The sequence below is a fragment of the Geosmithia morbida genome, assembly GCF_012550715.1.
Source record: "Geosmithia morbida isolate 1262 chromosome Unknown scaffold_4, whole genome shotgun sequence".
Classification (NCBI taxonomy): domain Eukaryota; kingdom Fungi; phylum Ascomycota; class Sordariomycetes; order Hypocreales; family Bionectriaceae; genus Geosmithia; species Geosmithia morbida.
This window is the reverse complement of record NW_023336191.1, coordinates 935530-952644: the sequence shown is the minus strand read 5'-3', so window position 1 is coordinate 952644 and position 17115 is coordinate 935530. Positions and strand designations below refer to the sequence as shown.

The window sequence follows — 17115 nt, the reverse complement described above, 5'->3', positions numbered from 1 at the left end:
TTTTTCCCCTGTTTAACTACAACTTCTATTTTTTTTGTTACTGTTCGATTCAAAGAACCCCCTTTACATCTGGTTGCTCGGCAGCCTTTGTTATTTGGCTGCCGCCATGGTCCTCAACAAGAAGAGTCTATGGAAGCGTCGTGACAAGAACAGCAACGAGCCCGAGCTTGACGTCTTATCCATGACCTTCAACATGCCGACGCGGAGGGACTTTGACAGATCAGCAAAAAGACCGCAGTCTAAAGACGAGAACACAAATGAGACTGACACGGATGAATCCATGTATATAGAGTCATCCTCGTCTTCGTCGCTGTCGTCGTCATCCTCCTCCTCCTCTTCGAGCATACAGGACAGTCCTACCTGGTCCGAGAAAGACGATGAGCGGCCTGTCACTCCGCCTCGAGAGCGCTCCAAGCGAGAGAAGAAGGGAAAGAAGAGGAAGGAACAGCAAAGAAAGTTGTCTCCTAACCCTAAGAAGAAACAGTGCCTGAAGTACGTCGAGGAGGAAGACAAGTCCCCTCGCCGCGGAAACCTCGCATCCGTTCGCCGTTCCAAGAGACACAAACGGTCCAAGGCGGTATCTTTACCACCCATCACCACTGCCAAGTTTCCCTCCTCCAAAGCACCCTCCACGCCTTCGACTACAGTCGCCACCCCGGGTTCTTCAATGGTTTCGTCAGCTTCGCTGCTGGGGGCTCCCCTTTACAACGGTGGTGGGATCGTCCTGCCAACATACGGCCCGCCACCGGCCGAGTCCGCCTATGTCCAAGTACCGCCGGGCTTTGCACAGGCTTACCAGCAAGCAATGCCAATGTTTGGTGGTCAGGGTCACTTCGCAGCTGCTGCTCCTCCGCATCCTCATCCAGTCTTTGCTCCATGCCCCCCATCTTGGACGCCACCAGTTGGTGGTAGTAGCAGCCAGAACCAGATTCCCACAATCCAACGGGAGCTTCATCGCCTCCAGGCCCTGCTCGACGGCAAGATTGCGGCTCTCGGTCTGCATCCCGGCAGTGAAGACTTGCAGACCCAGGTCAGGATGCTCCGCTCACAGATAAATACCATCATGGACAAGCAGCACGCCAGGGTTGGGGTTGGCAGCAACAGCCCGCGAAACAACAAGTCTACTTCGATTGCAGAGCCACTGCCGACCAAGGAGGAGATGTCGTCAGAATCCAGAGAAGGGACGGCTCAAAACCGCCACCAGTGCTCGGGTTGTGGGAGCGTCCGCTCACGCAGATATCACCTCAAGCACCCACTCGAGCAGGGCAAGCCCATCTTTCCCAACCTGTGTGAGTCGTGTCGCCACAGGGAGCACAGAAGAAGTGCCACGAGGTCGGGAGCCCAGCACATCTGCTTCAGCTGCGGGATATACAGGTCCCAGAACTTCCATAGGAAGCACCACATCATCCCCGGTGGCGGTATGTTGCTCAACTACTGTTCGCGTTGCCAGGTTGAGAAACGTGCTGCCGAAGAGGCGGCAGCTACTGAAGAGGTGAAAGCTAAAGAGACGGTTGTCTCATCTGAGCTTGTAGGTTTTCTGATCCTAGCTTCACCACGCTCATCCACCTATTGACCCATTGTAACAAGCAGTATGAGCCCGAAGCTACAGAGCTTCAGAGGGGGGGGGAAGAAGAGGCCCGAGCTCCCATCCGCCCCAACAGCCTTCCCAAGCGACACGCTTCCACCTCTTTGTCCCACGGTCCCAGCCATATCGACAGCCCTCCCAAGAGAGAGGCTTCCTCGTCTGCCCGGGGCCCGAGTCGCTACCGAGCTCCCTTTGTGGAAGACGGCTTGAGCAACAGTCTGTCTGACAAGTCGGACGTAAAGAAGCGCAGACTGCGCAGTGCCACTGCCACTGCCACTGCCAATCCATCCACGACCAAGCCCGACGACGACGATGTTCTGCCCTCCGGGGCTCCATCACCCTCCCGATCCCACGGCGGCATTAGCCCATGCAACCTCACCGACTCCTTCAGCTCAGCAGGAAGCAAGACGGTCAAGTTCGACGACGAGACGACAGAATATGAGGACAAGACGGGAAGGCGGTCTCCCCCGCCGACGTCCTTCTCCCGGGGCGCATTCAGCGGCTTCACCCCAAAGGACTTTCACACGGACAGCAAGGCAACGGGTGGGGATGGGCTCATTGACGAGAGCTTCCCGTCGTCCCGTCACTCGTTCCACCACCACCAGCAGTCGCCTCTCCGGAGCGCATTCAGCTCCTTCTTCCGCGATGCCCCGAGTGACTTTGGCGCGAGGATGAGTCGTGCTACCACTTCGCAGCTCTCCGCCCCCCCTCACAACCCGGAGTCAACCCGCCACCACAATCGCCGCCAAGAAGGTTTCGACGACGGCGGCGGCGGCGCTGGTCCTTGTTATGGGCAGCAGCAGCAGCAGCAGCAGACGCGCCCGGCCTCACCGATCTCGTTCTCCTGGACCGGCGGTGCCTTCTCGTCAGGCGGGCGAACATTCTCCAACGGCCCGGGAACCGAGAGCGACGGTTTCTACTCCGGCTCATCGCCCGAGCAGAATCGCAACCATGACTGTGCCCGGGGCAGGAGCAGGATCAACAGCAACAGAGCCAGCAAGAACCCTTACTACACGCCTCCTCAGCCGACGCCGTACTTCTTCTTCAACACGACGAGTGCTTCTTCTGCTGCCGCCACTGCCGCCGCCACCGCCGCCGAGTCAAGCGGGTATTATGGTGAAGGCAGGATGAAGAGGAAGAAGAAGAAGAAGAGGAAAAATGATTGCTATTGTGATGGTGACGAGATGATTTCTCAGCCGGAGATTGAAGAGGCTGAATCTGCCATGTCTTCTCCCATTATTCTAGCCAAGCTGATCGGTAAGCTTTTTTCAATGCCTTCTTTTTCTTTTTCTTTTTTCTTTTCCTTTTCCTCTTCTGCTTTGTCCTTTCCTCTTTCCAAGAATTCGAGCCGTTCTAACACATCCAGATTATCATGTTATTCCTGGACTCGAGTTGCCCGAGTCAGACTCTTCCGTGGGTGACTCTCCATGAAGAAAAGAAGCTCTCGGCTTCAATCTACTTGACAAGGAAACGAAACGGGTATTTCCTTCTCTTCTTCTTCATCCAACGTTGCAAGCCAAATGCTCCTTCTTCTTCACCATACCTGTTGTTCTTTACACATACGACAGAAGATTCTCGTCTACAAGAGACCAGCACACTTTTCTTTCTCTCTCTCTGTGGAAAATATTCCTTCACATCTCCTTGTTATATGTACGTCTTGTCACGAGCAGTCAGTGCTCTTTTTTTTTCGTTTTTTTGCAACCCCGTTTTGCAAGGCATACATACTCCTCCGACAAATTACATCTCTTCCTTCTGATCATTCTTCATCTCCTGCATCTTTTCCATCGTTCTTCAATATTTATTTCCGTTTCTCTTCCTCTTGTTTTCTGTTTGCATCCAGCTTCCGCTGTCTGCTCCGACTCTTCATGTACTGCCCGACCTGTCATGACATTGTATTCATTCTTTTCCGTCTTCGATCTTCTGGTCTCCTGAATTAAAGAAGAGAAAAAAGGGAAACGTGAGCGCGAGAATGAGGAGGGGAAAGAAAATGTCTTGTCTGTTCTTGTTCTTCTTTACCTAGCACTGTCCTTCTGCTATTCTTCTCTACCTAGCACTGTCCTCTTCTGCTGCTCTTCTTTACCTAGAGGCTAGCATTGTCTTCTGCTGTTCCCAGCAGCTTCCGACATATCAAGTCAGCGTCGCTTTCGAACAACATAATATAAACACTCTCACAACACATATGAGAATCCCAAAATGATTTGGTGGAAAAAAAAAAGAGAATGGCCTGAATGTGAGTTTATCCAATGAATAAGTTGTCTCTACTCTAAATGACATCCTCCAGAGTTACCCTACGTGATTTTGATGTTTCGAATACACTATTTTTTTTGTAGAGATTCTTGGTTTCTTCATTCCATCATGATTTTGTGTCCCCCCCCCACACCCACCCTCGGCAATACCCTCCATCCCGTCAGGTATAAATCCTCGAAGTATTAAGTAAACTAGCATGCGATCCATCCTTGGTAGATGATGCCGTCACAATCCCAGCCGAAGCAGCCCTGGCCGACCGGTGCTTCTGCGCCTGCTGCGCGAGAATGCTGACCGCCTCGGCCCTCTGCACCTCGAAGGCGTCGCTGCGCTCCCTCTCCCTGTGCACCGACAGCTTCCGCCTGACGAGGTCGTTACTCGCGTCTTCCCTGCGGCGCCTAATCTCTGCCGCTTCACGGGCGCGCCTCTCCGCCCTACGGCACGCGTCGTCCAGCTTCCGGCTTGCTTCGGGGGACGCCATATCCAGGCCCTGTGCTTGGCCGCTGCCGGCGGCGGAAGCAGAAGCTTCGGGGGAGAGACCGCGGGAGGAGGAGGAGGAGGAGGAGGAGGAGGATGCACCGCCCCACAAGCATTGGAATGTCAGGGTAGTCTGCTCAAGCCCGTTGGGTTTCCCCCATATGACGAGGACATCTCCGTCGTGGAGGCGTGCCCAGTTGCGCGATAGACCAGACGGGGTCGTCGCTTCGCGGGAGGGCAGTTCGTGTCCGTTCACGTGGATCCCCACCGTAGCCTTCGTCGAGATCCAGAACGAGTACTCGCTGGCTTTGGCCGTCGACGAGGACCAGGGGTAGGGCGCCCGGGGCAGCGCCTCATCGCCCTCGCGCCACACGGCGATGTCGAAGGCGAACTTGGGCACCCGGCGCTCCCTGGACGCGCGGAACACCTGCGTGTTGTCGGGGTGCCGGCCGAACGATACGAGGGGTTCCGTGATGGAGAAGGATATGTCTTTGATGCACGATCTGGCGTGCGACTGGATCAGGCCCACCGCCCGGGCGGGCGACGCGCCGCTGTGCACGGGCACGACAATCTGCTGCTGCTCCTGGGGGGAGGGATTGGGCACGGGCGTGTGGACGTGGTCTGCTAGAACCGCCGTGGAAGGGATACCGTCGCCGGCCTGGGATGATGTAGGCGGCGACGTCATCGTGCTCGTCCTGGTCGTCGCTGCTGTTATTGTTGTCGTCGTGGCTGCCGTCGTCGACGGGAAGTACCGCATGGCCAGGTCCCAGAGGGGGGTCCTGCCCGGCTCGAAAGTCTCGCCTCTCATCTTGGCCGCCTGCTGGAAGGCCGTCGTCTGCAGCTGCGTCATCTCCGGGTAATCCAGGTGCCATGTCGACTTGTCCTGCTGCCAGTATACCACCTTGTCGACGGGCTCGTCAATCTGCCGGCCTGACTCGGATCTCTTGACTGCCGGTACGCAGGCAAGCAGTTTGGCCTCGGCCATGTCATCCATGTAAATATCGGACTTGAGCCTCTTGAGGACCGGGTGCCCGTGCGGAACATGCTCGTCACTCGTGTCGGCTGACGGGGGCGGCTTCCTCTTGCTAGCTGTCACGTCCGAAATAGAATAGCAAGACGACGCCGGACCCGGGGTTGCTGCAGGTGCCGGTGCCGGTGTTTGTGCTTGTGCCGGAGCTTGTGCTTGTGCTTCACTGCCGTCATCACCGCCGCCACCATTTCCCCCAAGGCTCTGCGATGCTACATTCTCCACCAGACTCTGCAGCTGGTCGTCAGACTGGCGACGCTGTCCAGCGTCGGCACCACCGTTGTCGTCATCCTCTACAGGACGATACGTCCTAGTTCCGGCAGGCGTGCCCTCGTAGAGGCTCGAATCCTCGCGCAGGCTGACGGGTAGGTTGAGGAAGTTGTCGTGAACGGCACCGGAGCTGCCGACGGCCGAGCTGCCGACCTCACCAAACAGCCTCTGCTGGGCGCCGTCGCCGTCGTCGTCGTCTTCCTCGCCCATGGAGTCCAGGATACGATCCTCCTCCTCGTCGTGCTCCAGCTGAGCGTCCCACTTCCCGCCAACCTGCTGCTCGTGCTGGCTCTGGACGTAGGCGGCCAGGTCGTCGTCGTCTGTCATGTCATCGTAGGACTGGGAGGCCTCGATGATGGAGCCCTGGCCGCGGAACCAAGCGTGGCTGTCGAGGTCGGCAATCGTGGCCCGGTTCTCGGGCTTCCTCTGAAGCATGCGGGAGAGGAAATCGACGCCCGCGTCGGAGACGCCGGCGGCGAGCAGCGGCCTGACGTCGAGCTTGGTGGTCATGATCTTATGCAGGAGCTCCGAGTAGCTGATGCCGGAGCTGACAGGGTAAGGCGGCGACTTTGTGAGGCAGAAGTACAGGACGCCGGCCAGGGACCAGATGTCGATGGCGTGGCTGTACCGCTGACCCGGCACGCGGCGCATCTTCTGTCCCCGGTTGCGGTAACCGTTGTCATCGTACTCGACATACTCGGTGTAGACCTCGGGGGCGCAATAGAGGAGGGTGCCGCAGAAGGTGCGCAGGAAGGTCTGCTCGCTGTCCACCATCTTGGACAGGCCGAAGTCGGTCAGCTTCACCTCGATGGGCTCCACCGACTTGACCAGGATGTTGTCGGGCTTCACGTCGCGGTGCGTTATGTTCTTCTGGTGTAGGTACTCGAGCGCGCTCAGCAGCTGCCGCGCCATGCTCTGCGTTACGTCCTCTGGTAGCGGGCCGTTGGCGCCAACGAGGTGGCCCAGGTCGCCGCCGGAGATGTACTCCATGATGATGATGAGGAGTCTGTCATCCCATTCGAAGTTTTCAATATATCTAACAATGTTAGGCTGTTGATGTTAGCGGTTTTGCTTGTCTTTTTATTTCTCGTCTCTGTCTTCTGCGTCATCTCCTTCTTCTTCTTCTTCTTCTTCTACTCCTGCGGCGTCTTTTATGTCTTGTCCTCCTTATTTCTCTTCCTCCATTGCGAAACAGAGCAGAAGGGAAAAACGAAAAGACGGAGAGAGGGAGGGAGGGAAACTCACGTGTTGAACCCTCTCCATGATCTTCATCTCATTCTCAACCTTCTGATCCAGAACACCGTTCCTGATAAAGTGCCTCTTCTCCAACTCCTTGGCAGCATACGGTTTCCCGTCAAACTTTCCGGTGACCTTGTAGACGACGGCAAAGGCCCCCTTCCCAATAGACCTGACCTTGTTGTACTTGCCCGACCCGGTCCACTCTTTGCTCCTATGCACAGCGGCAGCGGCAACGGCATCCCATTTCCTTCTAGGAGAATTAGTGCCACCACCACCACCGCCGCCGCCGCCGCCTGCAGTCCGCTGCTGTCGCTGTGCCGCCCTCCCAGGTGTCTTGAATATATCGACAGGACCGGTATGAGCCGGGGCAAGATTAGCGCCCCCGTTATCCTCGGGCGGCGCGACGCCGTTCTCCGTCGCGAGACCGTGTCTTGCGAAGTACTGGACTACCTTGTTGGCGTAGGCCTGCTCGTACTCCTCGTCTCGTCTGGGGATGCGTACGCGGAAGGTGAGGTCCTGCGTCTGCCTGTGCAGGTATATCTTTATGACGGAGCCCGAGCTGAGGACCCGACGGTTTCCGTGTGCCTGCTGCTGCTGGCCACCCGGCTGCTGCCGCTGCTGCTGCAGTTGCTGTTGGCCGGGGGCAGGTCGCCCGTGGAGCACATGGTTGTCCACGTGCGTCCCGTTGGTGGACTGGTCCTCTATCATGACGTTGCCGTACTCGTTGACGTAGATGCGGAAGTGCACGTTGCTCACGCGCTTGTAGGGGTCGCCGGTGAAGACGATGTCGCAGCGCGACGGGTTCCGTCCGAAGGCGCAACCGACCGCCGGGCTCTTGAGGGTCGACGAGAGGCGTAGGATGACGGCGTAGCTGGGCGCCACGGCCGGCGGCGGCGGCGACAGCGAACCCCCGCCATCCTGGCCGCCCAGGTCGTCTTCGTAACCGGTGCTGTACTCGGCCCCGCCGGCCTCGTCCTGCCCGATGATGAAGGGCGAGGCCTCGGCCGCGAGCCGGGACACCTCCTGCCGCGCCGCCGCAGAGTGCGGGTACAGGACGCATATGATGTCGGAGATGTCCTCGTCTGAGAAGCCCGAGTTTTGCTTGCCTAGTCGGCGAGGGTCGAGAACATTCTGGGTTGCTGGTGTTTGTGTGTCCTGTCAGCCGTCCTATCCTGTTCCTATCCCCCATCTGGTTCTTCTCTGCGTCCCATCCGTCACACCGCCAGGGAGAGACTATCATCTTACCTTGGGTGGGCTCCTCGCCGTCCATTGGTAAACGTCGGCCCCCCAGCGTTTCCTTTTATTCAGTGTGTGGTTTCTTTTTTTCTCTCTTCTTTCTTTCCTTTCTTCTTCTTCTTGTCTCGTCTGATCCCGACACTGGCTGTTTTCCGTCGTATATGTTTCTCGTCGTCGCTGTGATCCTAACGTCGTGTGTTTCTCGTCTCGTCTCGTCCCGTCTTACTCTTGCGACGTTGTGTTCAGTCGGGGATATGTCGTCGGTGTGTAACCCAGTGTCCCTCGGGAAAGGGCTTCAAACATCGAGCGAGGATTAGATCCGAAAGAAACCGAACCAGGCGAGGAAAGAGAGAGAAAAAAATACAATAGTGTCTTGCCAGAGAGGAGATGGGGTAGAGAGAGGAGGGAGGGGGGGGGAAGGGGTAAAAGAGAAAGAGGATGAGGAGGAAAAATACAAGCTGTCGGCTCATCCATAGCCCTGCCTATAGGTTGTCAATCAATCAGAGAGGATGGTGGGAGCTGTTGCACTAATGCCGGGGACTCGAGGGGGACTCGAGGGGGTGGGGGGGGGGGGGCCGTCGGCGTTGATCAATAGCCAACGGGGCAACCAACGGTTGAGAGCCTACAGATTCTGCTGCTGGTCACTCCGTGCAGACGGTACAGCGCTTGCTTGATGTCAGCCAACCCTGTTGCTCTGCCACCTACAGCCTAGTACAGGTCATCCAGGCAGTGCTGTAGGCGGCAGGCCAGATAGATGAATGGCATTGCCGTCATATGACGGTTCCTCACTTGTCGTTCCCGGTCAGACTACCACTATTGCTGTTTCCCCATGATCATATCGAATCAGATGGAACAGTTACATCTGTCCCTGCATAATAACGTGAGCATCCTATTCTTCCCCAGTCGTTCATTCTTCATCTTCTCCCCTAACCCAACCCAACCCAACCCAACCTGGCCTGACCTGACCTGACCTGACTTGACCTGACATAGCCTAACCGCCAATTGACTTTTTAGCGTCATGTCTACTATTAGCCTATTACTCCGTACATACGAATTTCACACTCCGTAATACATCCTTGCCATCGTCGTTGTATCATTAGCCATTAGCATCATAAACATCATATCTTGATCTACATCGAACAGACATCACATCGCATCTCTCAGTGTCTAACTGTACTGTACTGTATTGTATGCCCGTCAACTACAGCCTTGGGCCCATCCACTTATAAGTGAACATGACTTTCCCTTTCTGTCAGCGCCGTATATGATGCAATAAAAAGGAATAGGAAAAAAAGGAATGACACAAAGAAAACAGAGTATGTCAGGGATAAAAGTCAAAGGTTGTAAAAATAGAAATAAAAGGGGGGGGATGAGGAGAAGATTTGTAAGAATCGACAAAGAATGGCAGCAGAGAAAAAAAGAAACAGCAAACAACGAAAGAAAATAATAAAAAGACTGTACAAATTGAATCCCATGCAGCAGGAGAAAGCTCATCTGAGCCCTTCCCCGAGACTCAATCCTGTGAAACGACACGAAAAGTACATCCTCATCCCCAATTTGTCAAACTGCAAAACACACAAAACGCCATGCGTATGCGCAAGACATGCATGCTTCTGTTCGCTTTTGTCCGGTTAATTTCGCTTTTTGCTTTTTTTACTCTTTTTGCTCCATGCTGAGAGAAAACACACACGACGCACGATGCAATGCAGGTATACACCATTTGATACAGGCAATCATACATCACCACAATCAGAATGCCTGGCCCTGGTACTGAGCCGGCGGCGCGTTGCCGCGCTGAGGTCCGGGACCCGCGTACTGACCCTGCGGTGGCGCCATTTGTCGAGGGTCGTACGGAGGTTGCATGGGCGACGGCGGCGCACCACCCGAAGGTCCCATCGGCCGCGAGAAGCTGCCTTGGGGGGGGGGCTGCTGCAGGCCAGGGCTAGGCGGGGGGCGGTCGCCGTGGCGAGGTCCGCCTGGTCCTGGTCCTGGTCCGGGAGAGCCCGTCCTTAGCGGCTGCTGCCAGGGCGCTCCGCCCCTCTGCTGGGGAGGGCCATCTTCGGACCAGCCCATGCCTCCGCGGCCCATACCACCTGGCGCAGGCGAGTTTCGTCCTCCCGTTCCAGGTCTGGGCCCAGAGGGCGAGTACGGCCGCTGCGGTTGGCCGTAGGGAGCACCGGGGGGGGCCATCCCGCCGGGCGGTCCCATCCCACCGGACGGCCCCATCATACCCGGCGGTGGAGGTCCGTTGCCACGACCGTAGCCCATGGGTGGCGGGCCGCCGGGAAATCCTCGTGGGGGAGGGCCATAACCTCGTCCACCAGGGCTGGGCGGGGGTCCGGCTCCCGGGGGGGGCCTGCGGTAAGGGCCACGGAGACCAGAAGCGTACGAGTCGATGATTTCATCTGCCGTCGTGCTCATGTGCTTGTTGAAGCTGGCAGACCGGTCAGGAAAGGCTGGCTGGTCGGGGGGGCCGCCGGAAGGGCCATAGCCTGGTCCTCCTCGGCCACCGCCACCGGGAGGGCCGCCGCGACCCCTACCGTACATACCGGGCGGTGGCCCTGCTCCTCCTGGTGGTGATCCCAGGCCCATGGGCGGCGGTCCGCCTCGGCCGGGGGGCCCGGGGCTCGGGTTGCCCTGGTGGGGATGGGGTCGGGGTCCTGCGGACAGTGGTCCCTGTCCCCCTCCCTTCGGGTCCACGGGGGAGTAGGGAGCGCCAGAGCGCGGCGAGGAGCCGGTGGGTGGGCCGTACGACGGGCTGGCCGAGCCCATCGACGTGTCGGACGCGCTCTGCGGGATGCTGAGCGGGGGCGGCATTCGTGGGTCCTGCCCAGGTCTCAGAGCTTGAGGCAAACGATCGTCGTTAGCAAATGCTCCTCCCGAGGGGTTGGCGTGTGGATGTACCGAAGGCCCAATTCTCGCTCCATCCTCCATACCCCTCCTGTCCATAGGGGGCTGGTTGTTATTCATCTTGGCGCCGCCGGCAATCTGGGCTAGCGTCGTCTGCGAAAGCCTGTTGTTCGCCTGGTGGAGCTCAGGTGAGTGGTAGGCGCTGGTGGGGCGGCCTGAGTGCTTCATACCGCCAAACTCGGGGGGGCGGTTCACCGGCTCGGGCGTGTTCAGGTTGCGCATGGCGCCGCCAAAGTCCGCGGCAGTGGTGGGGGCTCCGTCAGACAGACCGCCAGGGGACGCATTCGGGTCAGAGATACCACGGGAACGGCCGGCAGCGTCCGCCCCGGCAAAACCCACCCTGGGGCGCGAGGCACCCTCCGGTAGACCAGAGGAAATTTGGGCACTGCTGCGGCTGTTGCTGCGAGAGTGAGGCGTCCTGGTTCCATCCTCTATGGCGTTCATGCGCGTGCCGGTCGCTTCCTTCAGACGCTTCCTCCACTCCTGCTCGGACCAAGTGCTGCTGTCATTCTCGTTGATGAGGGCGATGACATCCGAGGGGTCGAGGTATCCGTAGCGCTTGTTCTTGGGCATGGCAAACATGAGAGACCTCGAGTCGAGCAGGCTAGCGACCAACTTCCCAGGACGTCCAAAGAGGTTGAAGGTGTCCCAGGTGGGGAAGAGGAAGCGGAGAAGCATCTCGAAGCCCGTCACCATAGGGTTAACCTCGGGCATGACGAAGACAAAGCCCTCCATGTTGATCTCGGGCTCGGACGACATGTGCAGGGTGATGTTTCCCTCAATCTTGAGAAGGGTCGAGGCGTCAATCAGAGCCTTGGCCTGGGGGTAGATGGCGTAGGCCGAGTAGGCATCGTTGATGGTAGCCAGAGGTGCCAGCTTCTTCTGCTTCTTGCCTTCCCTCTTCTGGTCGTAGAAGAGGATCTTTCCCTTGAGAGGGGGGGCGGCAGACCTGTCGTAAGGGGAGCGCTTCTTCATCTCCTTCTGGTACTTGATGAACTCCTTCTCATCGGGCGGGGCGATGATGCACCAACAGCGCTTCCACTGCTGGCCGGCGCCGAAGCGGACACGGACCCAGTTGCCAATCTCCTCCTTGGCGCGGTCGAGGATGACATTTATGTTGTTCAGCGTCTTTCCCTTGCCGGCAATGAGGGCACCTGTGTAGGCCTCCTGCAGAGTGTTCTGCTCATAGATGGCCAGGCGGATGGCAGCGGTCCACTCGACGAGGGACTCGTGCGAGTTGAAGTGAAGGAGATAGCGGTTCCGGCCCGCGGTAGAGATGCTGAGGATGTTCTGGAGGGGCTGTTCGTCATTGGAGCGCGTCGGGAGCGACGCAATCTACACACACAAGGCAAAGCACATTGTCAGAGTCGTCATCTCATTGACGAGACGGTAAGGGGCACAAAATAGCAGTGGAGACGGTATTGAAGGAATTGCGGGCGTGACCTACCATCTTGAGCGAGGCATCCGTCAGGTTCAGGAACTTGGGGAGGACTTCACCGTCCTCACCGGCGGCATCAAGCTCGGCGGCATCCCACAGCGACAGGACGGTGCCAACAAGCTGGGCGAAGCATTCTGCCCAGGTACGGTCGGGGTTTGGCTTGCCCTCTGTGGAGGTGTTAGTGAGTTCCGAGACATGAATACCGCAAGGGGCCGATTGCCCAAGGGGTTTGGAACGGGTGGGATGGAGGGGCGGGAAGATCGAGACAATAACGTACGAGTGTTTTGGTCGTCGAGCTTGAGAAAGTAGCCCTCATGGTACAGCTTGTTAGAGTGGCTGTTGAGGTAGGAGAAGACGGGCTGCAACTCGGGAATGGTATTTTCGTTGACCTCCATGGTGCGTGGTTGGTAGGTCTGTATCATAGACAGGGGCCTCGAGTTAGAACGCTTGTGACGATGGGTGCTGTCACTGGCTGGGGAAGCGTTTAGCGGAGACCCATGCCCGTGATAGTTGCCGTCCGGCGGAGGGGTGAGGGGGCGCGAGTTGACCCGACGGTGAGCGGGAACGAATGGCTTTCCGTCGAAGCCTTCGCTGCTGCTGGTGCTGCTGCTGGTGTCTTTGGGGTGATCGAGAGGAGGCGAGGCTGAGTGCGGTGGCGTCTTTGTTCCGCCAGACAGGACAGACCTCAAGGAGAAGCCTGGTGGTGTACAGGAAAAAAAAAAAAGCAGGTCAGCGGGTTATACGCGCAATTGGGTACGTGAAATGGACGTAGAGGGTTTTGGTAAACAAGGGGGCCGACAGCGGGGGGTGGGATGGAGGGGGTCATCAGTGGAGGACGAGTGAGCCCCCCTGAGGGAAATGCGCTGGTATTAGCACAATAATAGCACAGCCTCTTTGAGTGAGCCGACGATCCGTCTGGGTGACGAATCCCCCCCCCCCATGCGCCAGCTGTGCAGTGTGTAGTATTTTGCTGGTGTTTTGACCACTGTGGCTCCCCACTTGGCAGTGGTCCCTTCAGAAGTAGTCGTAGTATGGACTCGCGGCGCTCTAAGCCATTGTGGTAGGGTAGTGCCAGTGTGATAGTGCCATAGAGACCCGAAACCTAATGACCGGTCGGCGGCCACGGCATCATCGACTGGGGCTCAGAGCATGGGGAGCCCAGAGCATGGGAGTCGAGTACGAGTAACGATACGAGTTCAACGTTCGAGTACAGCATAAAGCGTATGTTCCGCGTGCCCGTATGTTCCGTACTCCGTCCACATAGTCATACATGTAGAAATTAGTGGCTCTTTGAGAGTCTTGGCTCTGGGCAAATGCGTGTGCGTGCCCATGGCCCATGAGTCCATGACCAACAGGTTGGACCACTGACCACCGGCCACCCTTGGTGACCGACCCCCCCATGCAACACTGCAACGACCAGGGCTACCGGTCTGCCGACGCATGGCCATTGGGTACCCAGGTTCTTTTCGGCGGGACCCGACACAAAGAGTGTCACGAGCGCTTCGGGGTCTGGGCACGGAATGGAATGGAAAATGCGAAAAGGGTAACGGGTAACGTGGAACGTGCAAAGAAGAAAAGGGTGCATGGATGCGTTGATGTGAGAAAAAAATGAAAGTTGTGACGAACCTCGGCTGCGTGGCATCTTGTCCGCGCTTTAGGGACTGTGCTATGCTGGTTGTGTATGTGTGTGAGTTGTGTGCTGGGTACACTGGGTGAAACAGCGCAGCCAGGATACTTGATGCTCGTAAAAGATGGACTAAGACTGCGAGAGGGCGGTAATAACTCGTCAGTAATGAGGCCGAGGCGCTGTCACTGCGTAATAGGCTGTAATAGTAATTAAGCTCGGTAGCGTCTTTGGAGGCGGCGGCGTCGATGAAGACGTGAGTGATGAGTGATGAGTATTGATGGCGGGGTGAGAATTCGCTGGTGGTATACACGACGACTTTTGGTGAATGGGGATTCCGGAGAGACGTAGGTGAGAGGATAGATAAGTCGAGTAGGTTTATGTGAAAAGGTGAGAGAGAAAGACGATAGAAGAGGAGCGGGTCGAAACTGGCGGTCGATGAGAGAGGGGGGGCGAGCAAGTAATATTTGGCGCCAAGTACGAGTGATGGGCAATAACGTAGTAGTATGGACCAAGGTCGATGAGCGGTATACGAGGCGAGATGTACGAGGCTAGCGAATGCGCAAAAGCGAGGAAGGTTATCGTAGAAGAGATCCGGGGGGGGGCGTTCAGAATTCCCAATGTGGAATGGGAGTGTGGCGAGAGTGGAAGTAAAAGAAGAAGAGTGTCTGTGGGAACGTGAGAGAGAGAAAAGGAGATGTGGAAGATATTTGAGGGACGAGTGAAGTAAAGAATAAAAGAATAAAAGCAAAAATAAAATAAAAAGATATTCACACGTGTGTGAGTGTGGATGTCTCTTGTAATATATTAAAAGACTTGTTTTTTTTCTCCTCAGAGCAGCTGCAAAGAGGAAGGAACAAGAAGAGCAAGAGGCGCCGTCGCTCTTTCATACATGTACAAGAACGAGACCCGCGTAGGCGCCTTGTTCCGGAAGGCCGGAGGTGGGCTGCTACTTTTCTATTACTTACCTACTACGGAGCCATGTACGGCAGGATGTACTGAGGCATGCTTGCCTCTTTCTCTTTTTCTTCTACGCTACTTACTACCACTGCTAACTTTCTACTCCATACATGCACGATACTGTACTTCCGACGTAATACCACGCCGTCTGGGTATTACTCTATGGCTACTACTGCTACGAGTACTAATACTACTGGTAAACAGCTCAGCGGTTCAAGGTTTGTCCACAGCCAGCCAGCCAGATCCTTGCTCGAGAGAATCCGGCGACGGCGTCGCGCCTTGCCCCCACCGATGACACACTCTTTGGCTGGGATGTGTTGTTTGGGGTCCTTTTCACTCTCTCTCCTGTGTTGGGTCTGACTAGCAGTGGGAGGGAAAAAAGGGTGGCGCAAGACGAATTTGTCGGTACTACCCCCCGTGTTGTACACACCTACACCTACACACACACACACACACACACACACATACTGAGAAAGATATATACCTGTACTAGTAATCTGTACAAGTGCAGGGAAGAGGGGGGGGGGGCAGAGAGACAAAGGACACAGAGTGGGCAGGCAGTGGGCACCTGCGCAAAGCAAGCACACCCAAAACCCCAGCCACAGGCCCCCAAGAAGTCTGTCTTTGTGACCTAAAGGTCTCGGCGTCAGGACTCCATGCACGTCCCGCGTAGCTATCTCATAAGTACCTATTTAGTGCGAGTATCGTGGATCGATACTTACGTACGCTCAAGTTTCCAGGTTAATCAATTGTACGAGTACCGCATTGGGGTCGGCCTTGTGGAGGGAGGACCCTTCCAGGTTCCCTAAGAGAGTTAGAAGGCGCGCCATAAGGGGGGAAAGGGGGGGGGGGGGGAGGGGGCGGTCTCCAGTGCCCGGGGGCCCTTGCTACAGTGAGTCAACTAGAAGTGTAGAAGACAGGTGGTGCGATCGCAGGTCGTACGCAGCCTGGCGAGCACCTCGTGCGCAAAACTGTCTGGGCCCGTGTCAATCCCCTTTTAGTCCTCTTGACTCCAGTCGCGAGTCTCGATACGATACGATGCTGTTGCTCCTCTCCCCCCGTATGTAACGACCGCAATATTACCTGTTCTCCATAATACGAGCAGATCATAGCTTCTCGTCAGCCTCCTCTCTCTGTCTCATCGCTCTCTTTGTTTCCTTATACACTCCCTCTTTCCAGGAGAACAGGCTGAGACAAAAAAGACTGGGAACGAGAGAGCTCTTTGTGCCGCAATGAGTAATACTCGTATTATTATTACTATTAATATTTACCTGACTTACGAGTAAGTACATATAATCAGTCCGTACGACGTAGACTCATACTTGTAAGTATCAATGATAACTATACGCCTTGACGAGTGAAGAATGTCGAGTACGTCAGGTAGCACACAGGTTCTATCCATAGCTGTATATGCCTATCACAGAATATAGATACGCTGTCATGTGCAACCTCCATCAAGCAGCGGTAGCAAAACGTCACTCACCACCCGTGCATGTAAAGCGCACAGGCGCACGTACATGTAGATCACACAAAATTAGATATTAATATCCGGCGGTTATACGAATATCTCTTTCTTCGCCATCTGCCTCTTGATTCAATGTTTTTTTCTTGTTTTGTCGCCTGTCCTCGTACTGGAGATGCAGGACGCGCAACGTGCATACACACCTCCTACTCCTCCCTTTCTCCCAAACGGACGGGGAGAGAACAGAGGCCAAGGAAGCCGAAGCGACCAAAAAAGATGTGTGGTGTGGTGGGGAGGCGCAAGCGGAGCCCACGATGCGGGAAGCGAGACAGTGACAGCAGACATGTCAGGGCGTCTAAACAGGAGTACAGACAGGTAGGTAATACGTGCACCGGTATTGCACTTTACGAGTATTCACTCTCTGGCTCCCCATCTCATCTAGAGGCCGCCAAGATATTTGTAAAATGAAAGACCAACTGGCCATGCATGTTTGTTCCTTCGTTAGTCAGTTCAGTCCAAGTTCTTGGCAGTACAGATTATCTGCATGTAGCAGTGGTTTACATGCACGTTTAGTCTGCATGCATCGTGTGGAAATATCACTCGAGACTGCGAGTAAGTGCTATCGAATGCGGTAGTCCTAGCA

At 56.2% G+C, this 17115-nt stretch overlaps 3 protein-coding genes across 3 annotated transcripts; 1 reads left to right on the top strand and 2 right to left on the bottom strand.

The window, feature by feature from the left end:
• Positions 1 to 106: 106 nt before the first annotated feature.
• GMORB2_5771 (uncharacterized protein) lies at positions 107 to 3016 on the top strand (the record flags this gene model as incomplete). Its single annotated transcript, XM_035467741.1, has 4 exons — positions 107 to 388; positions 485 to 1528; positions 1588 to 2842; positions 2952 to 3016. 4 exons carry the CDS (start codon positions 107 to 109, stop codon positions 3014 to 3016), a joined length of 2646 nt encoding a protein of 881 aa, XP_035322707.1.
• Positions 3017 to 3992: 976 nt separating this feature from the next.
• Positions 3993 to 7997, bottom strand: GMORB2_5770 (FHA protein; the record flags this gene model as incomplete). The annotated part of the gene is made up of 2 exons (XM_035467740.1): positions 3993 to 6653; positions 6849 to 7997. Coding segments are annotated over 2 exons (3810 nt in total), but the record flags the coding sequence as incomplete, so codon positions are not given.
• A 1830-nt stretch (positions 7998 to 9827) lies between these two features.
• GMORB2_5769 (CCR4-NOT transcriptional complex subunit CAF120) lies at positions 9828 to 13252 on the bottom strand (the record flags this gene model as incomplete). The annotated part of the gene is made up of 5 exons (XM_035467739.1): positions 9828 to 10904; positions 10983 to 12323; positions 12436 to 12593; positions 12704 to 12839; positions 13184 to 13252. 5 exons carry the CDS (start codon positions 13250 to 13252, stop codon positions 9828 to 9830), a joined length of 2781 nt encoding a protein of 926 aa, XP_035322705.1.
• Between the last annotated feature and the right edge of the window lie 3863 nt (positions 13253 to 17115).